Source organism: Grampus griseus, assembly GCF_964374135.1.
Source record: "Grampus griseus genome assembly, chromosome: 3".
NCBI lineage: Eukaryota > Metazoa > Chordata > Mammalia > Artiodactyla > Delphinidae > Grampus > Grampus griseus.
The window spans coordinates 20203005-20215178 of record NC_139019.1 but is presented as its reverse complement, the minus strand read 5'-3'; the positions used below and the strand labels follow the sequence as shown (position 1 = coordinate 20215178).

The 12174-nt window shown below is 32.7% G+C and overlaps 1 protein-coding gene across 2 annotated transcripts in view; it reads left to right on the top strand.

The window, feature by feature from the left end:
* Positions 1 to 7986: 7986 nt before the first annotated feature.
* LOC309820035 (cadherin-10) overlaps positions 7987 to 12174 on the top strand; it is a gene marked incomplete at both ends in the record, with an annotated part of 122784 nt that continues 118596 nt past the window's right edge. For both annotated transcript variants that reach the window (XM_082650497.1, XM_082650496.1), the window contains one exon: positions 7987 to 8217. In XM_082650497.1, coding sequence (XP_082506623.1) covers positions 7987 to 8217 — 231 coding nt within the window. The remainder of the gene's footprint in view (positions 8218 to 12174) is intronic.

The following is a 12174-nucleotide window of genomic DNA, read 5'->3' as shown; positions in this document are numbered from 1 at the left end:
GCCTATTTGACTAATGTCTTGTGTGAGTGTTGTGATGTTATGTATAAATAGGATATGAGCACTAAATGGTCCTCGACATGTTGTTGTGCTTTTTTAGGGGAAGGGACCAAGTTTCCTTCTCACTGAAATGTTTTAGAAAAAATAATAATATTCAATACAGTTTAAAAATATTTACTGAACAATTTGTGCAATCCCTATATTAGCAACTTTGGATGCAAGACATAGGCCCTGCTTTAAGCTTACAGTCTAAACAGAGATACATATGCAAATGCATACTTAAAAGAGAGTGATAAATATTCAGTGTAGAATTATATATATTCTATGACATTAGAGCACAGTAGGTAATGTGTAATGAACTCTTGGAAAAATATGATCAAGCATATGGACTCATATTATTTGAGTCCTTAGTGTAAGGCTTTGATTCAATTATCTCACAAAGTGCTTTATGCTAGATGCATAAAATGGTATCAGATGCATAAAAAGGAAGTATTTAGTATGCACTGGCTCATTTTAATTGTATAAACACACCTGAAAAATGTTCCTTTTTTCTCAGTGTTGAAATTTCATTAGATTGTATTGGTGCTATGAAACTCTAAAAGGTTTAAAATTGTTCATCCATAGAGGCTTGGGTATGGTCTCAGTAATCTTTAGCACTTTCTATTATAATTATAAATGGTAAAATTAAAGGGAATAAAAGCTGGAACATTAAGATTCTAATCAACATAATCAACCAACTTGAAGAATGACTAATTCCTTTTATTGAGAATGGATTACAGCTTAATTGATCACCTGTTATGTGTGGAGACCTAATTAATAATTGAGATGTGTCAAAATGACTATTATATTGTATTTTGTGATCTGCTCTTCTTGGATTCCTATATAATAAAATTAACATGCTATAGAGAAAGTAATGGTAGTGATAAATATTTCAGAAGAATAATGAAGACTCTGTGATTACAGACAAGGAATAAGGTTCAGTGGGACAGATGCTTTAAAATGTACATATAAAGGAAAACATAGTTTGTAATATGGTCATGAGAATAATTGCTGTGGTGTGTGCTAACTCGAATCAAACAGATTCTTCTAGTTAAAAAAAATCCAGAAAATGACTGATTATTTAGAAAAAAATGTTCTGATCTTCCTACAGTAGTCACCTTATATATTATTTTCCCATCAGTGTAATAAGCAACATACTAGGGCTGTGAGGTACTAAATAGGAAAAAGTCATAAACATGTTCTGAAGATGAACCTCCAAGTGGTTCAGCTATGTTGACATTACAGGCGAGTTTGTTAGAAATGCAGAATCTGCACCTCACCCAAGACTTGCTGAATAGAACAGACATTTAACAAAAGCCCCAGGAGATGTGAATATACTGGAATTATGGGAATGCAGAATGCTAAGGGATGATTTAATAATCTTAAACTTCATGTGGTATTCATATTAAATTATTTTTAAGAGTAAAATAAAGAAATGTGGTTTTGTAAGAAGTTCTTGAAAATGAAATTTATTAACTGAAAAGGACATTATAGAATTTCATTAATTTGTGGCATTTTCATTACAGGAGGTAGTTTAACTGTGGTCTCAACCCACTTGATTCTTTCTAATTATAACTGTTTACAAGTACAGCTTCTTTACATACTATTTTTATACTCTAAAATTTAGCTTCTGTTTTTCACTGTAAATAGTCCAACCTATTCAGAAAGCCTCCTTTATAAACATATTAATTACTTAATTCAAGAAAGGTTTACTGATACACACATACACACATATATATATACATAGCAACATGCTATTCGCCAGTGAGGGAAAGTCGATAAAATATAATTACTTAGACATGATTGAGAATTATATATTAGTGGAGGAGTAGGTTATACACATAAGAAGTTACATGTCAGACTTGAAATTAAACAACTGGAAATAACGTGAAATAAATTTTAAAAATCATCTGGTTCGAGATATTGCAATGAGTTATCAAGTATAGATGTTATCTTCCCAGTAATAGACAGGTTTAAAATTTTTAATTGATTTGGGTCTTGATGAAGTGGGTTTTTAAAAATTAATTTATATATTAATAATGCCCTCTATGATATATTTTAAATAAGAAAAATTAAGGTTAAGAAACCTGTTAGTAGATATTGTTCACTCGGTTGCATGAAATGATGACTTAAAACAGTGTGGTGGCACATTAAATGGTGAGTGCAGTGTTGGGGGAAAAGAGCTGAGAGCCATGGAGAAAGAAAACAAAAGCAAGGGAATATATTGTCTGACCATATAAGAGGTGTACTTGGTTAAATGGAAGTGTCAAAGATGTTCTATATTTTGAGTCAGGTTACTGGAAGTATGATTATTTGTGGTTTTTATACTGAAGGAGCAATGTCTTGAAAAGGTTAATAAGTAGGCTTCTAGCAACATAGAACATACCTAGGAAGAATTATCATTGAGCAAATTAACTATTGGTTTGTTTTGCATAATTTCCTAGTTTTATTTCTTATTGTGAGTGTTTATCAATTGTTCATTTGTTTTTGGAACTGTTTTATATTTCCAAGAAAATTGAGAAGATACAAAGACTTCCGAGATACCTACTGCCCCCACACATGTGTATCCCCACTCATTATCAACATCCATAACCAGAATGGTACATTTTTTACTAAGGATGAACCTACTCTAAACTATCACTCAAAGTCCTTAGAGTTCACAGTTGGTGTTGTACATCTTATGGATCTGAACGAATGTTTAGGGACAAATGTCTGAGTTTTTTGAGGATCCTACTGATACATCCTCTTGCTCAGAGATTCTTTCCTCAGCCATACCCAGTCTACCAGTAAGCCCATCAAAGGTATTCTTCATTTACAGTATTTTTCATCTCTCACATTTCATTTTAGTTGTTCCTGAGGATTTCCATCTCTCTGCTTACATAGCCCATCTGTTCTTACATGCTGTCTACTTTCTTCTTTAGAGCCCTCAACATATTAATCAAAGTTGCTTTCAATTCCTGGTTTGATAATCCCAACACTCCTGTTATGTCTCATTCTGATGCTTGCTCTATCTCTTCAGTTTATGCTTTTTGCCTTTTGGCATGCCTTGTAATTTTTCTCTTGATAGCAGGATGTGATGTACTGGGAAATGGAGCTGCTGTAAATAATCCTTAATAATGTGATAGTAGGGATGGGGGAGGGGAAGCATTCTATAGCCTATGATGAGTTCTCAGTCTTTCAGTGAGCCTATTCCTCTGGACTGAAGTCACAAATGTTTCTCAAGATTTTCTCACTTCTTAGGAGGGACTGGATGGTTACTGTGGGCTGGATTGGATTTTCTCTTCCCCCAGGTAAATTAGGCTCTGATAATACTCCAGCAGGTTAGGCTCTGGTTAAGTAGTTTCCCCTAAGGGCAGGCCTTGTTAAGAACAGAGTGAAACCACAAGGGGATTTTTCTCAGATATTTGCTGTGGGAACTTGGTCGAGCTCCTGGAGGTAAATCTCACAATGTCAAGGACCTTCCCCCTGGAGTTTTTAATTCTCAGAGTTGTGCACACTGAATGTCCAGAAATGTATCAATTACAGTTCAGTTTTATTAACTCCATTACTGGTTCTGGATGGTTTCTGCTCATGAGTCTCTGGTCTGGTAAGCTGTGCTTCCTTCTATTCACCTGTCTCTCCAATCTTGGGAGCAGTAGTTTGCCTTGAGTCCTCTTCTCTGTTACAAATCCAAGAAGAGCTGTTAATATTTTTTAGTCCATTCAGCTTTTTGTTGTTGTCAGGATGGAGTGTTAACTTCCAAGCTCCTTACATGTGAACTGAAAATGTCATTCTTTTTTAACTGCTCAGTAGCATTCCATTGTATGGATATAGCATTATTTGTTTATCCATTCACCTGTGACATTGGCTTGTCTCCAGGCTTTCCCTATATCCATGCATTGCTATAAACATTCATATTTTAGATGAGTATACTTTCATTTCTCTTGCATAAATGTCTAGGAGTAGAAGCCTAAGTTACATTATAGATATATTTTTAACACTGAAAAAAATCTGCCTATCCTATTGCTACTGTAACAACTTACCACAAACTGAGTGGCTTAAAACAATACAAATTTATCTATTACATTTCTAGAGGTCAAAAGTCTAACATCAAATTTTCCACTGAGCTGTGTTCCCTCTGGTGGCTCCAGAGAAACAACCATTGCTTAGTTTTTTCAGCTTCCAGGCTGCCTGCATTCCTTGGCTACTGCCCTCTTCCTCAGGAAACTCTAACCACTTGTTTCTGTGAACATCTCTTTTACTGACTCTGATCTCCTGCCTCCCTCTTATGAGGCCCCTTGTGATTACATTGGTTTTACTTAAATGATCCAGGATAATCTCCTAAATCCCCAAGTTAGTCACATCTGCAAAGTCCCTTTTACCATGTAAGGTAGCATATTCACAAGTGTCAGGATTCAGGATATAAGCATCTTTGAGGAGCCATCATTCAACTTACTACACTGTCTTCAAAGAGTTTATATCATTTGACAGTCCCATCAACAGTGTAAAAGATCAACGTCTAAGCTCATCAAGTTGTATACATTAAATATGTACAGCTCTGTGTATTTCAATCATACCTCAATAAAGTGGTTGAAAACAAAAATAAAGTGATAGCATGAAAAAATGAAAATACTCAGGATATATTTGACAAAAGGTGAACAAGCCTTATATACGGAAATCTACAAAACATGACTGAGGAGAACTCAATAATGGAGAGACATACAGTGTTCATAGGTCAGGAGAGTCAATGTTGCTATGATGTCCATTTTCCCCAAATTTATCTAAAGATTCAATGCAATCCCCATCAAAATCCCCACAGACTTTTATATATAAGTTGCAAAGTAACTATAAAATTTAAATGGAAAATGCAAAAAGTTCTGAAATAACCAAAAAAAATTTTAAAAGACCAAATTTGGGGGAGTAACATTATCTGATTTCCAGACTTATAAATTATAGGAATCAAGACAGTGTGCTATTGGTGTAAAGATGAACAAATAGACGAATGTAATAGACTAGCGAGTCCAAAAATATATAGACACACATATATAGACAACTGATTTTTTACAAAGGTGTAAAGGCAATTCAGTGGAGAAAGGATGAGTTTTCAACAAATGGTGCTAGAGCAATTGAATATTCATAAGTAAAACATAGAACTTCAATTCATATCTTGCACCATATACAAATCTTGATTCAAATTGGACCATAGACCTACATTGTAAGAACCAAAACTATAAAACTTCTAAAAGAAAACATAGAGGAAATGTTTTTGTCCTTGAGTTAGGCAGAGATTTTTAGACACGAGACAAAAAGCCCAATCTATTAAAGAAATAAATTCAAAAATCTAATTAATCAAGATTAAATTTCTTATTTTAATTTAATCTTGTCATTGTTTGAAATGGTTTTATCAAATAATATTTATGCAAAATATATTTTAAACATTTTAATTATCTTAAATCAGTATTAAAATGCATTTAACGATAGACTTCATAAAATTCATTATGAAATAATAGAAACTAGAACAATAATGAAGAAAAATGATTCTATATTTTTGTGATGCTCCAATTATTTACTAACAACTTTTACAGAGGCAATCTCCACCTACTCCTTCCTAAAAATATTGGTACTTAAGCTTCTAAAGTTATAGGTAAGGTTGTAATTGTATTGAAAATGATCACCAATATAGCAAACAATTGCTTGCAAATATTTCTAAATTGAAAAAAGAATTGAAATGAGAATGTTGCTTCAATAAGTTTTAAAGCTTTTAGCAGAAACCCTCAATTATGCAAACCCTCTTTTAACTTTTAGGAACAGTATATTTTTCTGGAGAATACTGTCTAGCATGTCCTGATACATTTTAAAAGTCAGATATCATTTTAGTAAATGTTCCTATTACTTAGAATCCAATCAATTTGAGTTTCTGTAAAGTCAGTGCCTTGTGATGTAAAACCATTTTATGTATCAGATAATTTCTATACTCCAAGTACAGCATTTTACATGACAGATTTTAATACAGGTTACATCTGTCACGTTGAATGCTTCATGTGCTGTGGAGAGCTCCACTGTCATTTAGTACACTCTGGGGAAATACTGCTTCGCCATTAATCTTATTTCTAAAGCATGTTTGCATTAACCTTAAAATCGTCCTAATAATAAAACAAACACACAAAAAAGTAAACAGATTGCTTAGAAATCTTTGTAAATGAAAGCATAAATATAAATGCTGGAGTACTTAGAATACATTGTCATATTTGAGAAATGAAACTCAATCCTTTTGGTCCTCCAACCACTTTTTTATAGTATTTTATCATATCCTGAAATAAAATTCATAGCTAACAGAAAACAAAACAAAAAAAAATACAGAGAAATTTTTAAAATAAAAATATTCTAACAGTAATATAAATAAATAATAAAATGAAAGTAATTATGATTTAAAAATACTATTTTCATGCATAAATGTTTGAGTTTAACTACATAGAGGAGATAGTGATACTCAGATGTTTGAATCAATTTACAATTCATTCATTCAAACTGTTTAATGAGCATCTACTATGTGCAAGGTTCTGTTATAGACATGTGAAAACAGTAGCAAAGAAAAGAGCAAACTTCCCTTCTTTCATGGGATGATGGTAGGCAGACAGAATATATGCACAATAAATAAATAAAACACATGTAGTGTATTGGGATGTGCAAATTAGGGGAGGTTTCAAGAAAGAACCGAAGGAAGCAGGGGATCTACCTACATGGATAACTACATGGAAAAGCCTTCCAGGTGGAGGGAAGAAGTAAAGAGGTCCTGGTTGAAGAGAGGAGCGTATGAAGTGTGTTGCAGGCTGAAGCAAGAAGGACACTGGCTGGAAAGGAGTCAATTTTGAGGAGTGGCCTGGGGGGATCGAAGTATAGCATGAAGTCAGAGAAGTGACCAGCTGTCATGAAATGGAATACAGAATTGTAGGTATTTGTGAGATGCTAGGTTTAATCAAAGTGAGGTAAGAAGCCATCAGAGTAATCCCATTTTAGTGGGATTACCTCGGATACATTGTTGAGAAGAAATAATTGCAGGTGGAGAGCAGTGAGGAGCCTGGGGCATCATGGAGTTCTAGGTCAGCATAGGGGCAGGGAGGTGGTCAGAAGTGGACACATTGTGCAAATGTATCAAAGGTATAGCTGACAACATGATTAAATTTTTCTATATAATAGTGTAAATTATGTCATATGTTGATTTACTGTAGTAGAGATTTTTTTTTTTCTACTCTATGAAGCTCTAGGTGTTCCACAGACCGACCTAAGAGGGGAGAGAGGAGAGGTCTTCAGCTGAAGACACTAAGTTTTTTTGGTTTTGTTTTTGGCTTTACTTTTACCTTTGAGCTGGATTAAATTTGAAGAAACTGTGCTGCTGTTTAAAAATCATTTAAATACCATTACACTGCATGACAGATGCATAGTTCCTGTAGTTTATTAAAATCACTATTTTATTTTCAAAATTTTAATTATGTTAAGTTACTCTGGAAATGTTGACGTGCAAAATTAACTACATATCCACTCTATATAGGGTTTATAATTCCTGAAAACTGGTAAAGTGCCAAAAGAAAAAAAGAAATAATAGCTAAATATGTCCTTTCTTTAGAATTTGTTTGAAAGAAATTATTTACAATTATCTTTTCTTAAATTGTAGACATGTTACTAGGTAAATAATGTTTCCAAACTAATAATTATTTTATGTAAAAGAGGGGAAGCAAATATTTTGGTTACTATTATTAATTAATATTTGTTATGTTAAATTTAAAGTGACAGGTAACATTCATAATGTTGTCAACTGACTTTTTTTTATTTGTTTATTTGTTTGAAGCTTTTGGAAACATGTCCAAAACATTGATGAAATGCTGGAAACGAGTTGAAACACAGTAAAATTCAACCCAATAATATAGGACTGCTTTTTCTTCATCCACGTTGGGAATTGTCAAGAAGTGAACTATGACAATATATCAATTTTTGCTACTGTTTCTACTCTGGGTATGCCTGCCACATTTCTGTTCTCCAGAGATAATGTTCAGAAGGACTTCTATGCCCCAGAAAAGAATTTTAGGTGCACGCATACCTAGAAGTGATGGCAAAATTCTGCACCGTCAGAAGCGTGGTTGGATGTGGAATCAATTTTTCTTACTGGAGGAATATACAGGATCTGATTATCAATACGTAGGCAAGGTAAGTCTGTGTTGAAATGGCAAATATTTACATTCCAGTTTTTCATATGTCTTGTAAAGAAAATTTGAAGGTTATCAAGATTGCCATTCTTACAAATTTGATTCTCTAAATATCCCTAAAGCAGTTTTTGTTTATGGAATACAAATTAGAATTTGAAAAACTATGTAATGAATATAGCATTATAAGTGTATGAATTCATTTACTAGAATTAATTCTGCCTACTACCTCATGTATTAAAGAGGTACTAAAAATTGCAATTTCAGAATTTGTAGTTAGAAATCAATGATCAAGAGAAAACTATCTGGCAATCTAGTATTTAAAATAACAATGCATGTATATAATACATATATATATATATATATATACCTATATATATTTCACATTGCCATTGAATTCAGTGAGGAAGAAAAGATATATTTAAAAGTTGTTTAATATTTTACAGAATGAGAAAACAAATGCATTAAAATATGACCTAAGGTCAAAATAATGCTTACTTATAAGAAAACTTATTCCAGATATGAGCGTTACTTATTTTTCTAAAGTCCTACCGTGGGTACATTTAAATAAGGGAAGAATAAATGGGAAGACAAGCAGGAAAAAGTAGTTTACTTGTCGGGATATGATGACATGAGGAGATTTCATGCTATTCAGTTATAAAAGATAGTGAGGAAAATGAGCTTTGGTTAGGACTGGAAGGACAAATACGACATAAAAGTTACAACGGATGCTTTTATACACTAGATTGTATTAATTTCCAGTTTTCTTTCTTGGCACTATCTGAATCTAGTCGAAATTAGGTAATATCTTAAAGAAAAAAATCATTTTAATAGTGTTATTTTTATGGAGAGTTTATGAAACTATATCAAAGAAAAAAGTTAAACACACAAAAGGAAAACAGATATAATCACATGTTCATATATCACATGTCAACAGTACAAAATTATGATAGATCCATGATTGTGTTGGCAACTTTTGCATCAGCCTCAACTTTAATAGCTTCTTTCACATAATTAAAACTGGCTTTTAAAGTTTTTGTCTTCTAAGAAGAACTATTTTTGAGAAAATACATGTTCATTGATTTTTAAAATACTTTGATAGGTTTTTTCATGTTCCAGTTATTTCAGTTTTTTTAAAAAATGTCTGGCAGTATGAGAAAGATAGCATTAAAGGTTAAATGTCATATTGACTGTAAGGTGAAGAAAAAAGCCAGCAACCTAAGCAATTTTACCAGAAAGCATGCAGTAGTGGACTTATCACAGGGTCATCTGATAGAATTCCTGAGCTCAGAGGGTTAAGGTAAATTTTATGGTTGCTGCAATAGGCAACTTTCAGTTTATGAAACCAACCACATGAAAATATAATAACTGAAATCTGAGCCATAGAAACTATAAATAGTTTTATTTGGCTCTTCCTGGACATAGCAATTATTTGTTTATTTGCATAGATTTTCCTTCACCTAGTCCTTAATGAGGATTTAATAAATGTTGGTAAATTGAATTATCATTGCATTATGTACTCTGTTGTGATAATCAAGGTATTTCTATGTACTTTCATTTGTTCTTTCCCCAAAGAATATCAATAACTTGAAATCAAGAACTTTACTTCGTATCTTTCTTGTTTCTAGCTCTTAGAGTAGATTTTAATATTTAGTTGGTTGAATTAACCTGAGTTGTATTGAACTGAATTCCCAGAGTCATCTGGTACCACTTAGCTCTTTGGTAGGGAAAACTAATGTAGAGTTTAAATTACTGTGGGCTATTAAAGCTGGTAAATACTTAAGATACGTGCATCTTGATATGCAACTCAAATTTTATTCTTCCTTACTCTGCTCTATAAAAGTAAGCCAGAAAACTCTTTAATGAGGAGAGGCATAAGGAATTTATGGAATGTGTTCACCATTTTCTTCTATAAGTATGTCCTGAACTACCAGATCAACAGACATATATTAGAGGCTGTAGCTCTGAGTTTACTTCTAATACCCAAAGCATCTGTTTTTTTGCTTGTATTTCAAGTCAATTTTGTATTTCTATCATTTATTCATATCATGACCTGTGAAATAGTTATTTTTAAATTTCCCTTGTCTGTAGTACATATGTGTGTTACTTTTTTTGTGTGTGTGTTACTTTTTTATTAAGTATTTATATTGTATTAATTACTTATACAATTAAAGATCTTATATTAGGGCTTCCCTGGTGGCACAGTGGTTGAGAGTCCGCCTGCCGATGCAGGGGACACGGGTTCGTGCCCCGGTCCGGGAGGATACCACATGCCCCGGAGCGGCTGGGCCCGTGAGCCATGGCCGCTGAGCCTGCGCATCCGGAGCCTGCGCTCCGCAACGGGAGAGGCCGCAGTGGTGAGAGGCCCGCGTACCGCAAAAACAAACAAACAAAAACACAATTAAAAAGATCTTATATTAGAAGTAAACATACAGATTTTTTTAAACATATAGATTTGTATATGCGAAAAGTCAATTATGAGATATAGAATATTTTTATAAACATGCATTTTAACGAATATAATTGTGGGCTAAGATATATTTTCTTCATGAAACATAAAAAATTTTAAATTCCCTGGATATTCTTTCCAACATTACTTATAATAAATTTATTACATATTCATCCTTTCAGAAATTCTACTTTCAGTTTTTACTTCATTTAAAGTAGGCATGTGATATTGATGCTGAGAGATTCAATGTCTCTAGGTTAGTTCACAGGTAGGAATAATACATGTCCCAATTACTAGACTTATGGGAAGACACTGATAAACTCTCCATTGTTGTGGAAAACATGGTGGGAGCTCAGAGTAGGAACAATGGAGAGAATTACACTGGTTGAGTGGGGACAAGACTGAAAAGCACATGCATGAAGAGGGGGAAAATTTTTTAAATACCAAACAATTAGCCAATAAATCCTACAAAGAATGGATGGCATATAATTTCTTAGATTAAAAACCCAATACTGCTTGAGGGGTTGAAACAAAGGGAAAATCCCCTTACTTCTCATTGGATTAAAGTAGAGGAAAGCTTAGGAAAAGCATATAACTGCCAATCAGAATACCTATATGTAAACTTCCTTCTGCCACTGTTTTTGCTTTCAGTAGTGAAATCAATTAACTTCTCTTGGCCTTCATTTTCTCATCTATAGTATGATCATGTCAGTCATTTTATATATATATATTTAATGTACTTATATATATAATTTTTATATGATTACATTTTAAATGTGAAGTGTTTGAGCATTTAAAAACCCACTTATATATAAAAATAAAGAATAAGAAGAAGTAAAGAGAGACAGAAAGAGAAAAAGAGAAAGAAAGCTAGTGGCTGAATTGTCACTGCCATGGCTATTATGAAGAAACTAGCTAACCAGCAGTGAACTCAAAGCATTTCTTTGTTCATCTCTCAATGAGCAAAAAAATATTTTCCTCTAAATCATTCAATCAAATGTATTCTAAACCAAAATATATTTGGTGTAAGTTCTTTTTTTTCTTTTCAGTGAGATAATCAGAATATTGACCTTTAAGAAATTTCCTATATAGGACAATGCGTGCTAACCTTTTTTACCTTCCAAAGCAAGAGGTTTAAAACTTAAACTTCAAGTATCTACTTTTGCCCTATGTTGCTTTTATATCTCAACCTTCTATAAACATCTTTAAATTTACCAATTTAAGATTTGAGAAACATTGTGATTATAAGCTATTTTTATTAATGTCCTAATGTAGCTTCTTATCACAGGTTCCCATTGCCTGATTCAGTTGCCTAGATAATTTCAAAATTTTAGGCTTCCAAATATTCAAATAAATAATGACAATAAACTAGATATTCTTGAATTTACTTTTAGCCGTTAACAAACATACAGTTCTAAGTGAATTACTAATTTTATTTACTGTACAAACTTTGCACTTTAATAATTATTCTCAAGTGGAGAAAAACATGTTAAAAATAGATTTTTAATCAAA